We start from the raw sequence: 26,611 nt of genomic DNA, 5'->3' as shown, positions 1-26,611 counted from the left end.
AAATATGATTCAGGTAGTGAGGTTGTCTTGCTTCCATTGAAGTCAATGGCAAACCTTCCAATGGGAGAAGGAGTGGGCTGTTAGATTCCATTCCTGCAAGGATCCACATGAAGTCAATGGGGCTCTAGCATGAGCACAGGTAGATCGAGGCCTTCAATCTTCAGAGGTCTGATCCAAAGCCTATTAAAGTCACTGGAAGGGTTCCTATTGAGTGCAACAGGGTTTGGATCAGGCCCAAGTCAATGAAATGTTATTATCTATAGTAAATTAATCAGATTGTGTCTAATGTATGTTTTTGGGTTGCACAGAAGTCGGCAAGGCTATGCCCACATGGATCCAATAGCAGGATCAAGGCCATATTAATGTATTGAATTTCTTAATCATTCATAGAAGCAAAATCTCTTCATGGACTTAGTATGCATGACCATTATTAGAACTGCTCATAGAATGTTTCAAGATTAGTTTCAGATACAGTACTGGATTTTACTGGAGACTTTATGAGCTGTAATCACTATGAAAGTGGCTTCCAAGCCAACAGTTAAGTTACAAGCCAGCTCTGCTTTCAGAGTCTCTTCTTTCTCTTTCTCAGTTGAAGCTCAGTTTGCAGCCTGCTGGGTATCATTACCTCCCTAACATTAAATCAGACTTCAAATCAGATAGAAACTTCAACTTTCCAGAGGGACTTTGAGATTTGAATAAACTAAACTATGGAATCAGCACATATTAAAAACATCCACCATTGTAATGGAAATACCCCTGCTTTCAAACTTGGTTTTCACTTGTCACATAGTTGAGTTCCTACAGCACACATGCAGATAAAAAATTTAGTTGGAGAGAGATTTGCTGCTAAAACTGGATCCTGCCTCTAGTATCCAGGTGTGCATTATGTTCTTTTTATCAACCACAGTGTAACACACAGTACAATGTAGCTGAGTAAATTGTGCTTCCTCTACACTATGGTATACAGCCTATTGCTCAAGTGTCTTATAACATTGAACTATATTTTATATCATTTTAGTGCCACAAAAGTAAGATGACACCAAGTCTCCTCTAACTAGGAATGAATGACCCACTTACTGAAAGTGTACCAACAGCATATAGCTTCTTACCAAATAATTTCTGTAATACTTGTCCATCATACATGTCCTCAGCTAGGTCTTTCACAATGATCCTTTCGCCTACCAGTACATCATTAATCCAGTCAATTAATACCTATAGGGGGAACACAAATTTGTCAGGATTATGCATTGTGTATTTTTACCATGTAAAACATGTCATTTTATACAGCAATAGCAAACGCTCAGCAAAAAGAACTGCAATGGCTCTGAATGCAACTGATGTGAAGTTCCAACAGGAAGAAATAAGAAAGATTCAGGCATAGAAGGTGATAAGAGATTTTTGCTGATTACAACAATGGTGATTGAGTGCATCATACAGAGGAGACATTGCTCTGACCCTTCTTGGAAGGAAGGGTCAAGCTAGCATAGAGCTCTAAGTATAGGACTGATCCAATGCCCTTTTAGGTCAATGTCTTTTCACAGATTTCAATGGACTTTGTATCAGGCCATTAGTGAGAGGAGAAAGTTACTGAAGTCAACCTCTAAAGAAGCTACATTCTGATGCTCCTGGTATAAAACACAGAAAGGAGCGACAGAGGAAATCAAGAGTAGTTTTGTGATTAGAAGGGGATTAGGAGTCAGGACTCCTGGATTCTGTTCTATACTCTGTCACTAGTTCTTATACCCTCACTTAATCTCTTTTTTCCTCATTGAAAAATTGATACTTTACCTTCTTAATTAGGACATGCGCTGTCACGTTTTGGGGTTCAACCCAGACCAATGAGAGCTTGTGTCATCTGGGTGCCTTAAATGTGCTGCTGCTGTGGTTCAAAGCCCAGACACCAACAGCCGGCAGACAAGCATGCTGCACTTCCCTGAGCGTCTGTGTACTGTGAAGTCCTGGTTCAGCCTCTGACCCCAGCAGCCTGCCTATAACACAGCAGCCTCACCCTGGCTTCCACCAGCCGTGGTTACTACTTTCAGGGTGACACCAGCACAGTCTCAGTCCTGAATTTCCCCCCCAAAACTGCCATCTTGGTCTCCTGCATCTGTCTACTGGCTGTTGGTGTCAGGGCTGTGAGCCACAGCAGCAAAGATTTAAGCATCCAGAGTTACAGGGCAGGCGGTGACACAAAACCTCACCGGTCTGGATTGAACCCCAGAACAACACATGTGCACTGTGTGATTTAGTTAATTGCTTGTACAGTATTTTGAGGTGTTCAGATGAAAGAAGACAGGGAAAAGGTCAAAGGAAAAAGTAGTTTAGTTTTTTTTTTTACGGTGAAATCTGAACATGTATGCATGCTTTCCATTACCTTCATTAGCTCTTGTAATTTAGGGTCACTTCTTGAATTCGGATCAATCATTGTTCGGACTTCATTTTCCTCTATAAGTTTAAAAAAAAAAAAAAGGATATTACAAAAATTGTACATTTATAACATTATAGTTTACATCAGGCTTTTATGTTAAGGTATAAAATTATTGTGAATTACCCAGCATCGTGTCTTCAGGGTCTAGTTCAAATGGAATTGGACTGAGAGGTAAATTAATGGCATTTATTCCTTCTTCCTGTAGTTCAGATACTAGAAAATGAAAAATAAGAGCTTGGTCAAATTTCAGGCCACTTTTACTTAGTATTTCACTCCTGTTAACAGCTACTTCAATTATATTCACTTATTTTTGAGAACATGAACCCATTGCCTAACCCTCTGAGCAACAAAAATAAGAGACCCAATCCAGCAAAATCTTACTCATGAGTAGTTCTTACATGAATAATTACATGGAGGTCAGTGGGACTACCAAGAAGAGTTTGCAAGATCAGGTTCACTCTCTGCCAAGTTTGGAAAGGCTCAGCTCACATTTCTTATGGTTAATGAACTAGTACTTAACACTAACGAACCATTTGGGCTAAATGAAACAATCATTTCCACCAGCTACACTTCTTCCAGTCTGATGATTAAGCAGAATCAGGCCTGGGTGCCCCTGAAAATCTATTCACAGTGCATCAAGAAATGGGGGTGGGGGTGACACTTTTCTCTCTGAATCAGTAGTGACCCAGTGCCCCAACACTGTGTTGGCCCAGTTTCTGAGATGCACCCAAAGAGCACTGGACACACCTGGGGGAGAAACAGCAAATGACCACTTTGTAGCCCTTGCTCCTAGGGCTGGCCTGGTCACCAGCACAGTTTTTAACAGCTCTGTTGTCAACATTCCTCCAGGGGCTGTTTTAGCAGCCAGAGATCATCAGGTTGCCACGATGCTTATGCCAAGATCCCTTTTCCCCCATACATGCTCCTGTGCCAAGTGACAGAGATCATAAAGGAGCACTACAAAAATCTGAATCCACTGGAGGATTCCCTCAACACTGAAGGAATCATCCACTTGTTGAATCAACCAGACTTAGGTTTGTTTAGCTCCTGGGGACCACTGCAAATCAGACTTAGACCTAAGAACTGGAACCATTGTCTTTTGGATGAGACGTAATAATAAAGTTCTCAGCATCTGTGGTCTTTAATTTTCCAATGCACTTTCACAAGAACAGGTTGTTAGCCCAGTTCTCCTGGCCAGAGTTTCATTTGGCTAACTTAATTCTACCTGTCTAAATTCCTCCTGAAGTTTCAAAGGCGACCCACCATTCCTCTTGTCCTAAACTGATCCATAGAGTTTATTTTCACAGGCAAAGAGTTGCATCTTCCACTTTAGAGGTGGCACATTCCTGCTGCAGTCAGTTCAGTTTAAAAAAAAAAAAAGAAAGAAAGAAAAAGAAAGAAAGTAGTGACATTTGAAGAAACTAGGGGAAGAAAAAAAAAAGGTCAAGAGGTCCTGAATTCTACTTCCAGCTCTGCACTGGGTATGTGGCTGTGGGCAAATCATTTCACCTCTCTGCCTCAACTCCCTGCGTACAATGGGACTAATAATACTTACCTACTGACTTCACAGGGAGATTGTGACCATTGATATGAAAACATTTTTAAAATGCAGGTATTATTACTGCTCTATCCCTTGTGAAATGTTATGGGGCCCTTTGAAGGAGTGGTTCTGTATGCATAGGAAGATACTATTAAGACCAAAGCAATGACGACTGCTGCAACTCTTACTACTCTAAAGGTCACAAAAGCAACCTTGAAGAAGCAAACATCTTTAATATTAAAATACTAACTTTACGCCATACTCTTACCCTGCTTATATGTGTGTGTGTTATATGTATTTTACACAAATATTGAGTGGCTATTTTAACAATAAAATAATAATTACAATAATAGTTCCTTGGATTATTGGATATTGTCTGAAACTGAAGGCTAAGAGCAATGGACAAATCTAATGCTTCATGTAGGTAGAAAACTTTATTCACATACATTCTGATAAGGGAATACAATACAGAGGCTTCCAATCCCAGAGGAGCTGGCAGGGCCTCCACATGGGGGGGCGGAAGGGTACACTTTACCGGGGCCCAGAGGCCCTGGGGGGCCCAGCCCAGGGTGCAACCCCCATTAACATGAGGAAAAAATTGAGGCTAAATTGTAGATCATGCCTGAGGATAGTTATAGAAATTTATTTCCGGTATCTATGTTTCTATTGTCCAGATCTTGTGAGATTTGCTGGAGCCAATCAGAAGCTGTGTTAAGAGCAGTCTCAAGCAACATTTGGAACAGTGAGCTGCTGGGCCTTCTGGCCTAGCCCAGGCCTTCTCTAGAATAGAGTGTGTGTGCTTGCGCAGTTAAACTAGGATTTGTAGTTTGAGACTGAGAGCCAGAGAGATTTGTGCTCCTCTCTGTGACATGGTCTATCATATCAAGATCAAGAACTACCAGTCATAGAGTTCCTTGTGCATAGGCAGGAGGGAGTGACAGCTGGTGGGAGGGGCAGAACAAAGCACCATAAGACAGTGGGAGTCAGTGCTGCTGCTGCTGCTTCTGGTAGGATTTGCCGGCCCAAAATATATGTGAGTAAGTGTCTAATTCACTCACAGTCACACACACACCTCATACTGCCATGTCTGGTGGTGGCTATAAATACAAATCAGGCAGCCAGAAATGTAAGGAGGTAAAAGAAACAGAACTAAAAGAATCTAAAGGACACCAATCTATCCTCCAGTTTTTCAAATCAGACAAGGCCTTTCTGCAGTCAGGCAATATACTAACTAAGGAAGCAGATGAACAAAATCAAGATGAAAATGATTTCAATATAAAGACTGTCTGTGGCACTGGCAATTGATGACAAATAAAAGCAGCGAGAACATGCTTCATGTGGTTCCAATCTAATGCTTAAAGATAGTCAGGTAATATCACCATTAGCACCACCACATTCAGAAGGTTTACAAGAAGCAGGAGAGAGTAGTGCTACACTATCTGATTCTTGTCTTTTCAAAGATCCAGGCTTGTGGCCTGAAAACATAACAGATTCTATCCATCAAAAAATTGTTCTATCTGGTGTCCTGACTTTTGAAGAAATGTGGAAGCTAGCAAAGTCAATGTCAAAAGATGTTGATGGGCATAATTTTCCTGAATTTCTTCACAAATGTAAGACTTCCAATAAGAGAGAAAAGATACCAAGAGACTGGCTTGTATATAATTAATATTGAAATGACCATTCAAGAAGGTATATATCATGTCAGGTTGTGTGTGTGGAGAGAGAAATGTATCGCATAATATAGCAATGGATTTCTAAGAATTTCCATTACAAACCACTACTACTATATGCTTAAGAGTGTATAGCTCAACCACAAGAATTTGATTTAGGTTACGGCTTTGCATGCCACATAACGTTTCAGCAGAGTAGTCCATTTTTAAATTGTGTTTTATTAATTTATTTGTTTTAATTAATTTTCGCAAACAATCATATAAGCAATTCTAGTACTTTAATAAAAACAGAGATATATGGCTTTGAGGGAACTTTTGTGATTTAATAGTGAAATTTCACAAGTGAATGAGACATAAAATAGTCCAATGTATTGGAGTATTCTGAGAAAGAAATTAAACCAGAGGAGAGATTGGGAAATGAGATGCTGCTTATGAACAGTGTTTGGGGTTTTTTTTGTTTGGTTGTTTTGTTGTTGTTGTTGTTGTTTTTTTTAAGTATAAAGACTTTTATTATATTCTTAAATACAGAGATCTGATTCTCTGACACAACACAGCTGAGTTATGCCACACTCATGATGCAACACTGCTCTAAAGCCATTGAATCTGACTGGAAAATTTCTGCTCCCACTCCTTCCAGCCCCATGGCAAAGGAGGCCTGGCTGGAGAAAAGAGGACATAGCTAAGGCACTCTGCGCTGCAGCAATCACCTGCTGCCAGAATGGCCCACGGGGAACTTTGACAGATGGTCTAAAGTAGAACATCCACCAGGCTCTGCTATTTTACATTGGAGACTGGCTGAGTCACTGGATCAGCATGACGGTCTGAGTGCAAAACGCACTTCTACAACACGGCCTCCTCTGCTGTGGTGATTGATGCTCAACTGCAGCCAAGGATCGAGGCCTCTGTAGGCTAATTCTCCTCTCAATTACAATAATATAAAATCAGGAGTAATTCTACTGACTTCAATGGATTTATTCCAGTTTTATGCTTGTGTAATCAGTTCCTGTATTCACAAAGTTGCTTATATGGTGGTGTGCAGGGTGGAGCTAAGGGTTGAATTTACCCCTGCTGTGAGATCACTGAAATCAGCAGCGTTACACTTGGCTCAGAGAAATCTCTTCTCACACTGGCAGTGTATAATTCCCAATTAAAACTCCTGCTAAGGAATGGACAGTTTCCCATTAGACTTTTGATTAGCCTCCGCATGCCACATTCATTGCTGGAGTACGCAGGCACAGCTCTATAGATATCAATGGTCAATCAGTTGCTCTGATTATGCCCACAGTGAATTTGGCCCCAGAATCCTGGAGCTCAAGGGCTTATATCAATAGCAGCTATTTTCAGCTGGATAGAGTCCTTAACAGTTTAGAAAATCTAGCATTGGAAGGTCATAAACATACGTTAACAAATCCACATGAGAGCTACAAGCCAAATTTTACCCTTTGATGCATGCATCCAACTGCCACTGAAATCAGTGAAAGCTGATGAGCACATATGAAAGTGGAGTATTCCCCGCACAGTTTAAATTGGCATAATTTTTCTAGTACATGCACCCTGTTGTCCTACACAATATTTATTAGACAGTTTAATTTGGCTTTTTATGCATTTATTTTCTGTGTAGAAAGAATTACACTGTTCTGTTTAGAATGAAGGGTTTTATGGTATTCAGGCTTAAAGCAAAACTTCTCTTACAATATAACTAAGCTCAGAAATGTGATGTCACCTGATAAGCTTTGTGGGGTTTGATATACATGTTGCAAAAGAATCACAAAACAAATGTCATGAGATAGCAGCAAAAGCATTCTCCTCTGTATGCTGCAGCTCTTTCTTTTCATAGTGTTACTCATTCTGCACTTACAAAATTAAATCAAGTGTCACAAGAACAAAGGCTTGATTCTGGGAGCGTGCCACTGTCTTCGCTGGGTGTCGGTTTGGACTCTGATGTTTTAAGAGCTAATGTTGGAAGGGTTAGTACAACATTGCCAACCTCAAATGTTCAAAATCATGGGTCAGGTCCCAAATAATCATGAGAAGTTGGGTTTTTTTTTTTAAAAAAAAAGACAAATTTGGGGCCCTTTTTACTTTCTTTCAAGTTTTTGAGCATTTAGGGTTCACATTTTCAAGCTACCCTCAGCAATTATGAAGGCTAGAAATGTACTTTTAGTTCCTTAATGAAAGCTAACATTCTGCTGCATTCACATGATTCCAGGAACTGGAGCTTTACAAAAAAAACCCCAAAACAATCAACTAGTAATCATGAGATTTGGCAACAATGTCAGAGTGCATTCTTACTCAGGCTGGTCATGGGCCTCATATGAACTATGCCTATCTCAAATTATTCTTGCTTGTTGTAGGAATAATTCAAAAAACAGTTGGCTGCACAGTTGCCGCTGCCAGATTCAGGGTTGCTTACACACTACACACCAAATATATATGTACTAAATATAGACTCTCTGCCCTAGGCCCCATCCTTAAACTAGAAATGGTCAGAAAACCAGTCAAGTAATTTCAGCTTTCCATGGGAAATTTCTAAATGAATCAACATGAAAATGTTAGTTTCAGTTCAATTTAAAATGTCATTTTGCTTTGGTTTTTGGAAACAAAAAACATTTTTGTTTTCCATTTTTGGAGTTCTCTCCTTATCCCCTTCTTTTCTTTTGGTTGGGAAAATAGTAAGAAAAGTAGGAGAAAATGGGAGGGAAACCTATTTTCTCACAGTTTTCTAACTTTTTTTAATTGGAAAACAATAAAAGTGCAAAAAACTCATTTTTTCCCCATTTCCTCATATTTGCTTTTTAAAAAACCTTCTCCACCCTTAAGGTAACAAAGGGAGAGAAGGATGAGAACACCGCCCACGGAAAATCCCCAAAGTTTGCAGGGAAGCCAAAATTAGATGGCTCACTTTGACCTCATATTCTCCCTGCTGTGTGCACGTTTTCTGGGGAGCATCTATGGCCCTAAGGGCTCAATCCTGTAAACATCTGTGCATGGGAACAGCTTTGCTCATCTGAGTCATTCCATTGACTTCAAGGTGTTTGCTGGATCAGGCACTGAAAATGCAGCTTTAATATTTTTCGTAGAAAACTAACAAGCGATAAACAGTCTGAACCAGTTTCTTATCTGGTGTAAATCAATGTAGTTCCACTGAAGTCGATGAAGGTACGCTGATTTACATCAGGTGAGGACCTGGCCCAATAGGAGCCTAATTCTCATCTCCAATATTCTGGTTTTAGGCTGATGTAATTCTACTGATTGCAGTGGAGTTAGCCCTGATTTACACTGGTGTGAGAGAAGATCCAAACTCACGAGTGGGGTGGAAGTGAGAAAGAAAACATATTTTCAAAGTGCCAAATTAATATTTACAAATGATACCATTTGTTCAAGCAAACTGGTATGACTTCTTTGTGGAGCATTCAAAACGTTATATCTTATCAGTACAGGAACATGTTATCAATCTACATAGGGAAAAGAAAATAACAATCTAATATGTTAGCACCTAATTCTCTTGAATGGATAATTCATTTAATATATATTTTGGCAGCTCAAACTTAACTTGGAGACAAAAGAAACCCACACAAAAGACAACACATGGTACTGAAATGATCCAGTGAATATGTAGCTGTTTTCAAGTTAGCAGAATATGACATGGCATCTACCAGAAATTTGATATTCACAGCACAAAACAGCATAAACACATGCAAAGGGGCCTTTTTACATGGGGCTCATTGTCAAAAGCGTTTTCAGAACATAAACCTTAAGTTGTAAATGTTACTCTCCATTCATTCTCAAAGACATTACAAATGAGGGAAGAAAAGCAGAGATATGTTTGCAGCTGAAAATGTTTTTCAGGAAATGATCTGCACAGGAATATCATTCTCATTCCATTAACTGCTGACTCCAAGCCAGCCATTTGTAAAAGTAAATATGCAAACGGGGCTACAAAATGTGTCTCTCTTTAATGTTCCTGCATTAGTAACCACTCTCTAAAAAGGATCCATTTTCTTTGGATGTCTAATTTCTCTATTAAACAAAACCTAGCAAAAAAACAAAGTGTGGGTGGTGGGGGAGGGAATCCTACAATTTAATTTTCTCTTATATAGTACAAATTAATTGTTTATTGCCTTGAACTTTTCTTAGCTGTCTAAAGCTATTCAGTGGTACTTAAATACTTTGTTTGCTGGTATCTGACTTCCCCCATGCAATAAATAGGAAAAAACCAACAGATTACAAATCATGAATAAGAGAAGAAAATGTATGAAGGATCATAGGATAATCCTTACAAAATCACTTATACTTTTCCTTAACCACATGATACTCAGCTCCACTAAATTTTGCATGCTTTCAAATTGCCATTTGGGATAAAGGATCCTTCTCAGCATTCCTTTGTGGTTTATAACAGGTAAGAAATGATGCAATCTAATGTAGGTGACAATGATTCCATTCATTCCTTTGGATTCTCTCAACACATCTATTAAAAATGCAAAGAGATTTGTTTGTAAAACATGTCACCTCATGTAAATGAGGTAGGGAAGACAGGTCAGAGCCCAAATGACTTTTTAATTTTTTTCCTCCAAAGGACAAATAGTACCAATGAGAAATTTTATGACCGCCCCAGATTCCTATCAGAACATACGATGACTAATAAACTATCTGGTCTAGTTGGAAGCTCTTTGAAATAGCCTCAATTTGTAATACCTTATTGGCTCTTACACAAGTCAGCAGTAGCAGAGGACAGTTATAAGTTATTATTTGGTCTACTAGTGACACCACTGCATGCAAAATTAATATTATAATTCAGACAAATCTATTGCCAACTAGTACTTATAGTTCTCACTATGCTGCACACCACATCCACGCAGAGCTTCATGGTGACAGCAATGATAGAACTCAGATCCTTTCACCCAAAAGCACAGGCCTCTACCACTTGAGCTAAAAGAAAACTTCAGTTATCTGCCTGCAGTATAGAGTCAAACAGAGAGAGGAGCAGTCCTGACTCCAGCCAACAGAAGGCAGCCAGTTCATTACAAATTTGGTTTCCAAAAATTGAGTTAAATGGGGGGGGAGGAGTTTATTTTAAGGGGTTGATTTTTCCCTAACGTTCTCTGGATTCCCAACCAACTAGTAGTAGCTTATCCAACATTAAAAAGAGGCATTCATGCAGAAAAGACAAAACCAAAGATTTGTTCCAAGAAGTCTTTTCCAGTTCAAAAAGTTCTGTCTATTCCTCAGAGAACACACAAAAATAGTTCTCAGGAATGCAAGGACACACATTTATTCTACTAGCAGCATGATGAGGATTTGCTGAATCTCTTGCTGATTTCTCCTTATGCACAAAAGCCTTGTTTTCAGAAGGAGCAGAAGTAACTTGCTAGCTCTCCTGTATTCCCGCCATCTGCCTCACTTTTTTTTCTTCAAGTGGATTTAGGGAAACGATTGCATGTATGTTACATTGGTAGGGGACTAAAGTTCCTTTTCCAGGACAGATACATTGTCTATGTATGAAACAGGACGATAGTTCTGAAATTGTAGTTCCTAAGGCTGCTTCTCTCAGAATGGACAAACATCTGCTGATCTTCAAAGAATGTCTTCTTGACAGAAGACCAGGAGTTATGTAGAACTTCCAGGTGTTTTTACAACCAATGGGAACAAAACACACACATTTTTCTGTCCTAAGGGTCTTCAAGTTCTTCTCTTTTGTAACTTTCTTTGGTGTAAAGTTAACCAAGATAAAACCTATGGATGACACTAAATCAGAAGAGTCAAACACAAAGAAAGAGAGAATAAAAGTGACCTGGAGAGATTAGCAGAGAGAAGGATACAGCAGACAGGTGTAATTTATTATTAGTAGCCTGCTGCACATACTCATAACCTTCACTAGTCCTACACTAAACATCTAACTGGGCTCTCAGGTTTCAGCATTATGATCACATTAAACGGGCACACCATTACTGGACTTATGTTGTGCATCCAGTAAAATCACAGTACATGCATTTAATTTTTGTAAATTTATATTTCTGTGTAAACACCTGTGACCTGCCTATTTTCTACAATTCTCTGGAGAGTCAGGACCTATATTTTGGGAATCAGGATCTCAGGCAAGCCACTATGTTTTAAGATACTGAATTAACTACAGTGTGCTGATGGGAAGAAGGTATGTATCCCCCTCATCCTTCTCAGGTTAATTCCATATGAGATCCTGCCTAGCAAGTTAGTTCCTGTTTCAAGATTCTTAGTTCAGGCCCCTTATAATAACTGGAGACTTTTCTTCCACCTCACTGCCACTGCCATTTATTCTTATTTATAAGGCCTGCTTCAGGAATTCCCTACTTGATTTTTTATTTTCTTAGAGCCAGCAGATTCTATAACACGTTAACAGTTTCTGAATCATCTAGACCATAGGGTTCTGTTTCAGAATTTACCGCTGCAAGAAGAGTACAGGATTACATGTTTTAATGTGAGGGAGATAACATGCAGTGTCTATCAAAGTATGTTCATTTTCACGCCCAGTGACAGTGTTCTTTTAGATAGGAAAGCCTTTGGAAACCTGCGAGTTGTTGAACCAAAGACAGATTATAAGCAGTTATTACTGTAGTGTCCTTGTTGAGAGACCATGAGGACTAGAGGTTAGAGCACTGCATTGGACTCTATTCTTCAAGTTTACCCTTCTGCAAAAGAGGCATAACACTACTTATGTTCTGCACAGTGGTGTCATGAGGCTCAGTTAATGTGTGTATAGTTAGAGCATTCAGTTCCTCCAAGGTGTTATTAAGAGTAAGTATGTAACTTAAAATGTAAAAAAAAAGTTGGTGTATGTGTTAAAAGATGATGAAACAAATACCTCTGCCAAAGACTCAGTTGCTTTATGCACCTGACACGACCAAGAATACTTCGTTTTCAGCAGCCTTTGTGGTGCACTTTGTGAAGAAATCCAAAGGGAAAAGTTTGTGAAAACTCATAAGAGAAAGCAGCATGTCATAACAGAGTTAGAATCTCATTAGCTGGGAATTTCCCTGGCACAAAGAGCCCTCACCCAGCATAGCTCCCACTCCTGTTCTCTACAGGGTAAAAAGCATTTCAGGGATTGGAAGAAGCATGGCTGGAGCATATTAGGGCTCTGGCAATTCCTGGCTAGCTAATGGAAAGCCCCTTGAGAGCTCTAGGCAGAGGACATAGATTAGAACAGCCCAGATGCTTAGGGTTATCCCTAACCCTAATCTATGCTATGGCTAGCACTGAACCAGCTCCAGAAATCAGGGAGCTGAAGTTACAGCCTCTGTGGCCTTCTCCTTCACAGCTACCTAATGTGTACTAGGCACAGCTGAGACTCTGGGCCATTGCTACTTTTTTCAGTCATTCCCATAATCGGTAATATGGTTTTGATGCTTTGAAAATTAAACCTAAATTTTAAAAAGAAGATGCTCTCAGAAAACTTAGAGGAAGAACAATGTCCAAGCGGCATGGCTGGGAAACCAATACAAGAGTCCAGGATTCAGGCCTGGGGAAGCTGAGTTACTCTTCAATTAATACAGGGAATAAGACAGCACGTTCCATTTTAAGCTCTGAACACAATTTACCAAACTTAATGATTTTAGCTTCAACATCCCAGGGAAGTAGGAAATTACTACTATATCCCTTTTACAGATGGGAGAAAGTGATGCACAAAGAGATTAAGGGACACATTTTGAGTTGGGTCAAGGCCCATCTTCCCTGTTTGTGGAGATAATCTGTACCCGTAGAAGGGAAGCTGGGCATTTAAAAATATATCCCTAGATACTTGCCTGCAGTCATAAAGGAACAGCACCCAAACCTCTTGATTCCCAGTCCTATGCCTTAACCAAAAGAACATCCTTCCTCCTACATCTCAGCTCTGGGAATTTTCATCATGCCCTATGAATTGCTCTTCATAAACCCTTCGTAAATCCTCTTGTGCATTCCCAATCTGCAGTAATTTCTTTCTAAAACCCAGCTACCTGTTCTAACCTCCAAATACCTCTTCTCAGGGAAGCCTCGTACATTATTTGTTCGAGTACAGCATTAGCATGTTGTTAAATCAGAAAACAAGTGGTATACAATATCAGCAACGGCATTACAGGAATAAACTGGTACTCTGAACTGCACATACTTTGCTGTTGTTCTTTCCAAGAGACTTCAAACAAGAAGTAGCTTATGCAGTCATTTGCTACCACCCATCAAGGAGGGTTGCAGCACTAGAAATAGCTACCTACAACATACTGCCTGCTAAGTATACTTCACTCACACTCCTCAATATCCCGCTGCTTTTTTCAACATCCAGAATATTGAGACTAATAGTAACTCAATAGTGCAGGTTCAAAGTTTTGCCACTTCATATTGGACACACGTTAGAATCCAGCAACTGAGTAAATATTCTTAAATTGATTTTCCTGTACAGCATTAACAGAAATTCAGAGGTGTCCAAACATCATTTTCAACCTGCCGATGTTAAAGCCATAAATATTGATTTAATTTCAATAGCAGTTTGTTTAAACTGTACCAAAATGGCTTGTGGATTGAAAATAACAATTATAGCTATTTGTATTTAGAGATGTTTGGTAAAGTGAAAATAATACAAAAAATTAAAGTACCCTATGCCACGCAGCTCATCTGAAAATCCTCATTTGAAACATGCTTTTGACTAAACAAGGCAATTTATCCCTATGTAGAAAGTTTATTTCATATCATTTTCACACTGGTTCAGATATTACTTAGAGCCTGATCCTGCGCCCATTGAAATTAATAGTAACACTCGCATTGACCTTCAGTGGATATAGAATCAAGCCTTAGTTAATAGCTCATATTATAGAAATATTTTAAATCCCAGAATAACATTTGAAATGAACAAATTACAGTACTGTCTTCCATTGTTAACAGGTGGGAGCTTCATAATGCGAAGTCTGACCAAGGCAAGAGGACAATGACCACCTGTCCTTAATTTTAAAATATTAGAAAACAAAAATTAACACCCTTTACAAAAATAGAAGTGCAGAAAGTAAAACTCATTAGAAACCATAGAAATCAACATGAAAAACAATGACAAGTAGTCTAGGATATCCTACCTTTAGGGCAAAGTGCTCCACAGCCCATTGTACCCTGTCCAAGTCACCCTCATTTTATCTGCACAAGGAGAACTAGCTGTCTGCAAGGTATTTCAACTCCGTTTCCTTGGAGGCCCCCTTTCCGTAGCTGTTCTGTGAAGCTGTATTCGTAGCTGTAGAGCTTGTTTTCCAACAGAACGCTCCTGATACATCACAACTCGCAGCTCAGTGCATCACTTCAGAACAAGTGACTGACTGCCTATATAATTTAATATGATGCCACATGAGACACATAGAGCATCTGCAAAACAAACTAAATCTGCCTTTTGCAGCTTGGAAAGTTGTTGTCTGGAGAACTAAGATGCAGCTTTGACTATATCTTTTGTTACCTGTCATATGATCAAATGAAAGACTTGAATGGCATCTGTAAGGTATGTATTTTCATGAAATCTCTGAGCCCAGTTTTAATTATGAATAACTGGTATTTTTCCCTACAATTTGGTACAGAACCATAGTTACACTAAAAAGATGGGGCAGGGCAGAATGGAGACATGGCAACAGGAAGTGAAACGCCTTGATTTTTGCCTGTGTTTGTTTTGAAAATCAGAGGTGCAGAACAATAAAAAAATAAATGTGGTTAAAGACTGAAAATCTACATCAGCAGCCAAATCATTAAAATATATTTCCAGAATTGAGATGCAAGTGTAATATGGTAAAAGGGAAGTTCAAATTCCACTCCTAGCCACTGTGCCTCTTCTCCAAATATAGGTCCTGCTCCCACTGAAATAGGTGGCAAAACTCCAACAGAACGGGGATCAAGCCCTAAAATGGAAATAACCACATACAAAAAGTTGGGGAGCAGGGAGTGAGAATGGATGAGATCAACAGGACAGTAAAACATTGGGGAAAGGATAGATATTGGGGGAAAATATATATAACCAGGGCTGGACCTAGAGCAAATGGCACCCAGGACACCCTCCCCCCCATTTTTTAAACTTTTGAATACCTTATTTTTTATTGCATTTGTAGCCCATTTCACGATTTTGATGCACAATTTGCATGCATGATTTATCCCTGTCATATAAGACGATCAATTTGCATGCCAGGATCTGTAAATCTGTATTCATTCATGCCATACATAAGCAAATAAAAAAACTGTTTCCTCTAAGCTTATAGAAACTCTTTTATTTTAAGAATAACTGAAATGTACTAACATCAAGAAATTGAACTGTGCACCAACATTGGGTGGACCAGTATTAAACAGTGTAATAGCAGATAACAGCCTTGGAATGTGAACCCTAGTCCTTTAGTTCAAAGGTCACTTTTCTCGCCTTTGCCCTTAGGAACTGAAGCATAACATCAGAGAGATCCAAAGACTGGCCAATGGCATTTCCAAGCAATTAAATAGCAAGCGATGCCAGTCTCCCATTGGCCATCGTTGATTGAAGATGTGTTTTAATGAGCTTGAGCTTTGAGAAACTGCGCTCACCACTCGCAACTGCACAGGCGCTAGAACTAGAGTGCAGGGGGTGCTGCCATACCCCCTGGCTTGAAGTGGTTTCCATTATATACAGAGGGTTTACAGTTTGGCTCAGTGGCTCCCAGCACCCGACTATAAAGATTATTCCAGCACCCCTGCACGACTGTGATCGGCAGCGTGAGCAGAATCCTCAAAGCTACCAACACATTAGGAAAAGTGTCCTTCAGCTTTGCATCATGGATGAACTGGAGGACTTGGAATGGAGAGTGCTTCCCATGTGGCAAAATGTGATGGATGTTGTCCAGTTCAACATAGAGGTCTTTATCATTGACATCCAAACATTCCCCACATATCAGCATCCAGCGAAGGTCCATACAAGTGTTCAAGAGCCTTTTCCTGTCCACTGGCAGCTTACTAAGGTCATACAACCCCCCAGTTTTTTTTGTGGTGCTTCATTTGTCCAAACCTTTCTTTGATGGACACTTGAGCAGTGTCAACAAGCGAGCAAAAAGAATCCCTCTTGAATTTTTCTTCTGAGCTTCCCATCACTTCATCTCTGCCCCCATAACCAAACTGTCTCTTCTTCTTATGAATACGAGTTTCCTTGAAGACAGGCTCAACTCTGAAGTTTTCCGCGATTTCTTTGGCAGAAATGATGTTATTTTCAAATCGTCTCTGTAGGCCACAATGAAATCAAGGTAGCTTCTCATCAAAGTAGCAGTGATCGCAATGTACATCAACTGAGTTTGTAATGCCTTGCTTACAATGTTTACGTGGAACAGGAGATTGTGCCAATCCACAACTGAGACATTTGAAGTCCGTGGTCTGGTTTGCCAGGCTTTGTGCCTCGTATCGGATTCCAGCCTTGGCTTTACTCAACTGTGCCAGTTCAGGGAACCGTAAACCTCAGTTAGTTGGTACCTCACTGGCCTGATGCTGTCAGTGCGGCTCTCCCAGCAAGTGTGACTCGGTGGCTTCACAATCAGATTAGTAACACTGTCCGTGGGGATCTTCCACGTGATAGTTGATGCTGAAAACGGGACTATATCCTTTGCAGTACTCTGAAGAGCAATACTGAATCTAAAGATGATGACGCTGAATCTGACACAACCAGGCTGAGGGAACGGCAGCGACAAGGCATGAAGAAAGCTCTTGGATTTAGCACAAGGATCCTTGCCTAACAACAGAAACAGCACCCCGAGCTCAGCACCCCCCAAGCCTGGTAACCCAGCTCGCCTGCCCCTAAATCCGGCCCTGAATATAACCCTCTTCCCCTCTAGAATAATTGTGGCTATGAGTTCTAGTAGATGAAATAATAATCAGTTTTGAAATAGTGTCAAAACTAAATTGCTATGAAGATATTAAAAAAACTGAAAACTTGCAGGAGCTGTAAAAGTTCCTGAGTGCCTGTTTCCACTTGGAGCACCAGGAGGAAATAACATATCATTGGCTCTATCCTAAGTGGTAGAAAGTGGTTACTTTTTAGTTTCCATTTACACTTCATTGATATTACCACTGCCAGAGTCATAAATGAACACTGTGAGGTGCTTCTTACTCAGGGTTATTCAGCTATGCTATAAATAACCACTCACCCTTGGTCCTGGTTCTGAAGTGACCCATCATAGAAAAAATACAATGTATTCTGTACAAAGCTCTTGTATTGCACCCATCATGGGGTATCCATGGGGGAGCGTCACGTGGGGACACTTAACTCAGATATGTTCATGAAGGAAAACGCTGTGGTTAATGGGCTGTCCATTGAGCTCCAGCCTCCTTCCTGTAAGTTCTGCTGCTATATAGCCCTCTGCAATAATGAGGGCTATCCACCTAGCATATTGCAGCACCCCTTCCTCACAAAGCTGGAAGGTGGGAGTGATGTGCTGTTGAACAACATCAATTAATCACGGAAAAAATTAGATGTGCTGGAAGTCATCTTGGCCTTTCCTCTGATTTCATCTTTAAAACACTGCTTGTACCTACCATAGTTCCCGGAAGACCCTGTCTAATGCAACTAACGTACGTGAGTGTACTCACAGTACTAGTGAGCAGGCAAGCATGAGAGCTCTGTAATAACCAAAGCAGAGCTGTTTTCTGAGAGGAATAACATTTGCAGGAGTCTGTTTAGTTAGGAAGTTTAGAGTTCATGGTCTGAAGCACACGCTTGGGGGTGGGGAGCAAAGTTTGTAAGCATGCTCTCCTGCCAATCCATTTTCACTTCCCACAAACAACTTCTACTTCCTGTAGTCTAGAAGAAATTAATTGTTTTATTAATGTCCAATTCATAAAATGTGCCTCCCCCTTTCCTTCCCAGAAATCACAAAAGGAAAGAGAAGAATGTTGGTGAGATGCACTGGGAGTAGGATGATTTTCAGCCCCACAAGGGGTTGATTTTCAGCCTCACAAATTTCAGCTTTGTGAAAACAGGAAGTTTAGCAAAGGGAGGAGGGAAATCTTTTTCAAGTGGTTTTGGCCATCAGTATAGGAAACAATTTAAAGGCAACATGATACTGATAGCTTAATTTGTGAAAATGGATAAATACCATATCTGCCACATAGCACATTAACCCATGTAAAAAAAATAAATACAGAAATAGCACTGCAATGCTTGGTTAAAAGGTTTTGGTTCAGAGAGGCGGGAAATTTAATTAAACCATGTAATGTCAATTACTGTCATTTGTAATTGTATTTTGCCTCCCTAGAAATAATGCAGATGCAGAATTCTAAAGTTACCTGCATGTTTGAAGTAAATGAGATAAAATTATCTAGGTCCTGAGAAAATCCAGATAGTAGTAGAAAAAAATGCATGTTTACCTAACATTATATGTCATCAAATTTAATTATTTATGGACCATCTTTAAATTGTTGATTACATGAGAAGTGATGTGCCTCCAGTTTAAACAGATAAACCAACAAATCCAGCATTTGGCCTGAGAAATTTGTGTTTAAAAAACTTGATGTTAAGCCAGGATATTTTAAAAACACTAAGCCATTGATGTTACATCAATTTACACCAGAAAATAATTTCGCCTGCTGTTTATATTGATAAAATCTACCCAAAAATTACAGGGCCAGATCCTGCATGCTGCTCTTTCCTCTTTGCTTTATCCTGTGCAAAATGGACAGTGAGCTAGTTTTGTGCAGGGAAAATCCCCAGGTAGCAAAGCCAGAATAGTCAGCTCTGCATCACCATCTTTCTGCACGCCATACATATCTAGCTGTTATATAGCACTTTTTCATGCATAGATCTCAAAGGAGATCATAGTACCATTATTGCAATTTTACAGATGGAGAAACAGACACAGAGAGGTGAAGAGACCTGTCCACGGCCACCCAAAACACCAGCGGCAGAGGCAGGAACTGAACCCCAGTCCATTTCCCTCTCCACTAGGTACCCCCCACCCCTCTCAATCTCACTATTTCAGGAAAGTTACTGCAAGTTAAAGTTAAGAAGTCTTGAGGTTGCTCTAACTTTTATTAGAAGCCCCCAAGCTGCCATCAGGACTGAAGGGTGAAAAACTGGTGGAAAGTCTACCATACGCTACCACTCCTAGGTGTGCTTAGTGCTGCACCCTTGAGGACCATACTTTCTTTAACACTGTAGTATTACAAGAGTATGGTAATTAAAATACAACAGAATAATGTAAAAGAGGTTATTGGTGGTGGTTGTTTTTTTAAAGTAAAAGCAAGTCAGATTGTTTCTTATATTCTCTAAGTGCCACGCATATATTGTGTTTATCAAACTCCGTGTCAGGCATTATAAGGGTGCGTAGATCACAAAAGGATGCAGATTCATTTTAAAATATCTGAATCTAATCTACTTGAATGGCAAAAGACAGGAATCTTATCAAAGGGAGAAAAAATAACACATGCTGTATAAATAAGGAAAAGCAAAATGGCTGTGATATAGGAACCCAGAGACCCAGAGCGCAGAGTGACACTTTCAATAGCTCTCAACAAATCTCAAATTTCAGTGGGAGAAAAGTTAGGCCAACACTGAGGGCTTCTGAAAAACCCATTTTCCTATTTACACCAGGAATCTTAAGAGGGGGTAATATCCACACATGTATCACACTGAAACAGATTAGCATTTTGCAAAATGGAGTGGACAATTGTCAGGGCCGTATTTTTTTAAGTAGAAATATATCAATCTTCAATGAAAATGGAGGTCAAGTGTCACACTGGCAAGTGTCATTCAAGCTTCAGTCCTCTAGAATTCTGGCCATAATGAGTTAGACCAATGGTCCATCTTGCCCAGTATCCTGTCTTCCAACATTGGCTGGTGCCAGAGGGAATTAACAAACCAGGGCAATTTATCAAATGATCCATCCCGGCATCCAGTGCCAGCTTCTGGCAGTCAGAGGTTTAAGGACACTGGGAGCATGGGGTTGCATCCCTGACCATATTGGCTATTAGCCATTGATGGATCTGTCCTCCATGAACTTACCTAATTCTTTTTTGAACAAAGTTATTCTTTTGGCCATCTCAACATCCCCTGGCAACAAGTTCCACAAGTTGACTGTGAAGGAGTAATTTCTTATGTTTGTTTTAAACATGTTACCCTATTAATTTCACTGGGTGACCCCTTCGTTCTTGGGTTAGGTGAAGGGGTAAATAATACTTCCTTATTCACTTTCTCCACACCAGTCATGATTTTATAAACCTCTATCATATTTCCCCTTATTCGTCTCTTTTCTATCTGAACAGTCCCAGTCCTTTTAATCTCTCCTTGTATGGAAGTTGTTCCATACCCCTAATCGTTTTTGTTGCCCTTCTCGTATTTTTTCCAATTCTGATATATCTGTTTTGAGATGGGGTAACCAGAACTGCATGCAGTATCCAGGTGTGGGCTTATCATGGATTTATATAGTGACATTATGATATTTTGTTTTATCATCTATTCCTTTCCTAATGGTTCCTAACATTCTGTTACCTTTTTTGACTGCCATTGAACACTGAACAGATGTTTTCAGAGAAATATCTACAACTCCAAGTTCTCTGTCTTGAGTGATAACAGCTAATTGAGACCCCATCATTTTGTATGTATAGTTGGGATTACATTTTCCAATGTGCATAACTTTATATTTATCAACATTGAATTTCATCTGCCATTTTGTTGCCCAGTCACCCAGGGAGCTCCCTTTGTAAGTCTTTGCAGTCAGCTTTGGACTTAACTATCTTGACTCATTTCCTATCACCTACAAATTTAGCTACCTCACAGTCGACATCTTTTTAAGATAATTTATTAATATGTTGAACAGCACTGGTGCCTGCATAGATCCTTGAGGGATCCCGCTATTTACCTCTCTCCACTATGAAAACTGAATATTTATTCTTACCCTTTGTTTCCTATCTTGTAACCAGTTACTGATCCATGAGAGGGGCTTCTCTCTTATCCCATAACTGCTTACTTTGCTTAAGAGCCTTTGGTAAGGGACCTTGTCAAAGGCTTTCTGAAAAATCCAAGTACATTATATCCACTGGATCAGCCTTGTCTACATGTTTATTAATCTAATAGATTAATCTAATAGATTGGTGAGTCATGATTTTCCTTTACAGAAGCTGTGTTGACTCTTCCCCAACAGAGCATGTTCATTTGTGTGTCTGATAATTCTATTCTTTACTATAGTTTCAAACAATTTCCTGATAATGAAGTTAGGCTTACCAGCTGCAATTGTCAGGATTGCTTCTGGAGCTCTTTTAAAAAAATTGGCATCACATTAGCTATTTGCCACCCATCTGGTACAGAGGCTGATTTAAGCAATAGGTTATATATCAAAGATGATAGTTTTACAATTTCATATTTGAGTTCCTTCAGAACTCTTGGGTGAATAGCATCTGGGTCCTGGTGACTTATTACTGTTTAATTTATCATTAGATTGTCTACTGAAATAAATTACTACTAACAGGACATAGATGGTAACACGACATAAATGGCAAATTACTTAAGATTAGGAGACAGATTCTCAGAGGGTTAACTGCTCCACAGGTATGCAATTATTATTTGTTGTACATCTTGCAAAGGTTCAAGTGTGAATAAATATATGTCCACCCACTTCATCTTGCAAGCAGCTTGGGGAGCCTAAATACACAAGGTGAAAGAACCACATTTGTTGTTATATTTATATACACATCGCAAGGTGCCTTTCATCCATAGAGACACTCCTTAGCAAAAAATCCACTCATAAGCTTTTCAACTTGAAATGCTCAACAATATAACTCCCCCTCCCTCAATGCAGCAACTCCCACTTCCTGCTATTAAATCAGGCCATATTCTGGTCTAAAGCTTGACTAACCAGATATACTTATATTAAGTACTGAAGTAGTTTAGTATTATCATTGTCATTATCGTAAGAAAACTGACGTACAAAGGGCTTGATTCTGATCTTACTAATGCCAGCGGAAAGGGAGAGAAACTACACTGAAGTCAACAGAGTTCGAATGGAGTTCTAAAACTAGTATGGAGATCAGAATCAAGCCTAAAGAGATTAACTGCCAGATACTACCACCCTTACTCATATAAGTAGTCCCTTTCTCCCAGAGTAGTCCTGTTGATTTCAATGGGACCACTTGTGAAGTAAGATGCTATTCAGTGTATGTATAGCAGAATCGGGCACTAAATTTGCTCAGTGTTACAGATTATGAGCTCACTTCCACAGGTGAAAAACTACAGAGTAGTAATTCCTGATTTACACTGGTATAAGTGAGGTCATAATCAGGCCCACGGTCTGAGTGAAACAGCCAGGAATAGAATCTAAGCCTCTTGACCCTCAGACTTGTACTTGAACAAGACCATCTTTCCTTTCTTGTCCCTCTTATTACTTTCTCTCTGCCTTCCTTTTGTCTCTTTGTTAGTTGTCTTGGACTCCAATTTCCTTCAGCTCAGGATCCTATACGCTAAACTGTATTATATACTCCACTTCTTTTTTGTTCTCTCTCACTCTCTCTCTAGAATATTACCTCGCTGGCAATATGTTTCCTGAGAGACTACTTTCCTCTCACACAGTAAGCAATTTACTGACACCACTGTTCCCATACAGATATGCACCTAGATAGTGAATTGGCTAGCAGTTCCATATGTTGGAGTTGCTACAGTTTTCTGGAAAATTGTATTACTTTGGGTAAATAAAAAAAGCTAACAGCAGCAGGAAAAAAATCATAAAAATGTAGCCAAATTTGTTTCATCTTGCCTGCATCAGCAAATTTGGTCAATGATCTCTCTATATGAGTCATGCAAGTGTTTTAAAACTTGCAGTGATTTATATTTTCAGGATAGGAAGTTCAAGGCTTACATTTTTATTCCCTAACCATACATTATTTCTCTCTACACACAATTTATTGATAATTACCTCTGCACTGAAATATATAGGCACAATTTTTTCTGCTTTGTGGTACATATTAACCAAAACCACTCATCTCAATAACAGTCTCTATGTTTTTGGATGATTGCAGCAGATGTGTAGGTTATTCCTGGAACCCTTGCTGGGGGATGCTCTCATTATAGCCTTAGTCATGGAAACAGGCTCTACCAAGAGTGGCCTGGTTTGTGAAAAAGTAATGCTGAAAGAAAAAAAAAACTTTACATTTTTACAGGGTACCAAAAATAAGAAGCATCTCTTTGCTCTTTTGCTCTTTAAAATAATAATGCCACCACTTGGTTCTTATATAGCATTTTTCATCAATAAATCTCAAAGCACTTTACAAAGGAAGGTGATTATTATTATCCCCATTCTACAGATGGGAAAACTGACTGAATAGTGAAGTAACTTACCCAAGATCACCCAGCAGGTGAGTGGCAGAGACAGAAAGAGAACCCAGGTCTCCTTCTGAGTCTGAGTCTGATAGTCCCAGTCCCGGGTTCTAGCCATGAGGCCACAGTGCCTCTCTGGTAGGATTTGCACTCCCAAGCCCTAAATTTAGAACCGCAGAACTTTTGAAGAAGAAAAACCACCAGGATATAAGATAGGAACTAGTAAAACAAAGTCTCTCTCTTGACATGTGCAGAAAGAATATTTTGTTACCAGTCTGAGTAAAAACAAGCACAACTGACTTTTTAGAGTATGTGGTAAATATATATATAATGCTGCTTTTCTTTTTGCCAGACCTAGTTAGTGGTTAACACTTACTGAGGCAACTCTGAATCAAGGATGACCTGTGACTTTTGTGGGGTTATACAGATGCTTCATGGAGCCATTTGGCTGTTTTCATAAGTTTATCATGTTTTTTAACTGATGCCATGTACATTTGGGAACGAGGAGATAGAAAGATAACCCTAGAATACAGAGTAAAACTTATACCTGTCGTAAGTATCTGAATGCTAAACCCAAAAAGCTGAATGCCACGCTTCAGAGCACTGAGCCCTTTTAAAGATCAATAGTACATTTAGTTTATTGAAAAAGTGAATGCTTCAGTTCCGGAACCTCAAAGGCCCAATGAAGGCCAAAAAGAATAGGTTTTGTAGAAAGCTGAGCTGAGAAAGTCGTGTTTTGTTTCTTGTAAACTGCATCAGCTGGGATTTGATTTTGTAAAACCAGGGGCAGATTCGGATCTATTTCCATTTGGTCTGAACCACCATATCCAGGCAGGAAGAGGTGAGAAATTCAAATAAAAGCATGAAGCTTTGACCAACCATGCACAAGAAGCAAAGCAGGGCATTATTTTTTTGGAAAATATCATTCATCAGGTTTTGGTATAGCATGGTTCAGATCCCGAGTTCTATTTTATTTAAACCATCAAAGTCTAGTATAAAGGTGTGGAGAAATGTTTCCATTTTGAGCCCATCTCTGGTTTTAACGTTATCAACCCCTTTTCTTTGTGGACTAGGCACAAGAAAAGCAGGATGCTACAGAACAGTTAAAATTTAAGCAATTCCCACTTACTATGACTCTGCTGAGCAGGTTATTACCTTTCTACCCCTCTAATTGAACAATTTTCTAGAGAGAGAGTAAGTAATTATTGTGTTGATCTTCAGTTGTAACTGACTAAGCCATCATACTGGGGGTATATCTTTCCCCTTTCTCTTCTGCCAGTCCAAGTAAATGAAAATCCTTACTATTGAGCTGTGTGAACCCACCAGATGCTAGTGTCTACAGGACCTAGTGGTTAGAACCTAAGAATGGTCATACTGGGTCAAACCAATGGTCCATCTAGCCCAGTATCCTGTCTTCCACCAGTGGCAATGCCAAGTGCTTCAGAGGGAAACAATAGAACAGCTAATCATCAATTGATCCATCCAGTCAGCCATTCCCAGCCTCTAGCAAACAGCAATCCCTGTCTATCCTGGCAGGTTAACATGTCTTCAGTATTTGCCTCCAAGCTTGTGGTCTACCTGGCATGCTACCAAGTATCTAAGAAAGTTTGGTGTACTATAGCAATGGCCCCATCAGGTGGCGCTAACTCCAGTAATTCTCTGTTCATCCTCCTACCTGTCAGCTGTGGTGGTTTGGCAGTGCTAGCAGGAATAGAGAAGTAAAACGTTATTTTTGTCACTGAAGTAAACTGCTATGACTCTGGGTATGCCCGAGGAGCAGCAGATCCATCGTGTATGAAAGCACCACTTTTACAAGATCACTTTTCAGAGTAGAAATACAATTTAAGAATCACTTGGTGGTAAGGGATTTGTTATAATCCCCATTTTACCAATGAGGAAAACAGACAGAGAGAGGATTTGCCCATCACCCCACAACAGAGCCAGGATTAGAATTTAAGAGTTCCTGGCTCCCAATCCCATTCTTTAATCCACTAAACCATAGTTTATCAACTTGTGGTACACATACCCCTGAGGGTACACGAGACACAGGCCGGGGTACGCGGTGAAAAATCCAGTGAAGGGAGGCAGGCGGCAGCCACTGGCTTCTGGGAGAGGTGGGCGGCAGCTACCGGTTTCCTGCCCGGTCCCACCTCCTAGGTGGGAGGTAGATGGCAATTGCCTCAGTCCTGGGAAGCTGGGCGGCAGCCGCTGGCTTGGACAGGAGACCCTGGCTTTTTGGGAAGCTGGGCAGCAGCTGCCTGCGTCCCGCCCAGTCCCAGCTCCCAGGTGGGAGCCCAGCAGCAGCCTCCTGCACCCTGCAAGCTGGGCTCACAGCTGGGTGGCTGCCACCCGTGCCCTGGCTCTGAGCCAAGAGACAGCCTCCCATGTCCTGGCTTGAAGATGGGCAACAGCTGCCTGCCGCCTGCCCACATCCCCGGGTCCCAGCCTGCACGGAAGCCTCCACCGCCCCAGCTCAGAGCAGGTGGCAGTCGCTCACCTCCTGGGCTGTCAGCCAGGCAGCAGATGCCTGCAACTTGCCCAGGTGGCAGCTCCCCTCCCCGGCTCAAAGCCTGGTGCCCAGAAAGCCTTCCTTAGAGCCCAGCGGCTTGCCGGGTTCTGGATCTGGGCTCTACCTGCAGGCTCACTTGTCAATTGACAACTATGACAGCCCCAGATTTTACCAGTATAAAAAT

At 40.2% G+C, this 26,611-nt stretch overlaps 1 protein-coding gene across 1 annotated transcript in view; it reads right to left on the bottom strand.

Annotated features, from left to right (window-relative positions):
• PARVA (parvin alpha) overlaps positions 1–26,611 on the bottom strand; it is an 88,552-nt gene that overhangs the window by 29,099 nt on the left and 32,842 nt on the right. The window contains exons 2-4 of the mRNA XM_067532069.1: positions 2,552–2,641; positions 2,375–2,445; positions 1,110–1,212 (exon numbers count right to left, since the gene is read on the bottom strand). Of these exons, the coding sequence (XP_067388170.1) occupies positions 1,110–1,212; positions 2,375–2,445; positions 2,552–2,641 (264 nt within the window). The remainder of the gene's footprint in view (positions 1–1,109; positions 1,213–2,374; positions 2,446–2,551; positions 2,642–26,611) is intronic.

This window comes from Emydura macquarii, unplaced genomic scaffold (genome assembly GCF_026122565.2).
Source record: "Emydura macquarii macquarii isolate MOO-44397 ecotype Brisbane River unplaced genomic scaffold, CSIRO-AGI_Emac_v2 contig_3240, whole genome shotgun sequence".
Taxonomy (NCBI): domain Eukaryota; kingdom Metazoa; phylum Chordata; order Testudines; family Chelidae; genus Emydura; species Emydura macquarii.
Note: the sequence above shows the minus strand (reverse complement) of the source record. Positions and strands in the feature narration are given on the sequence as shown.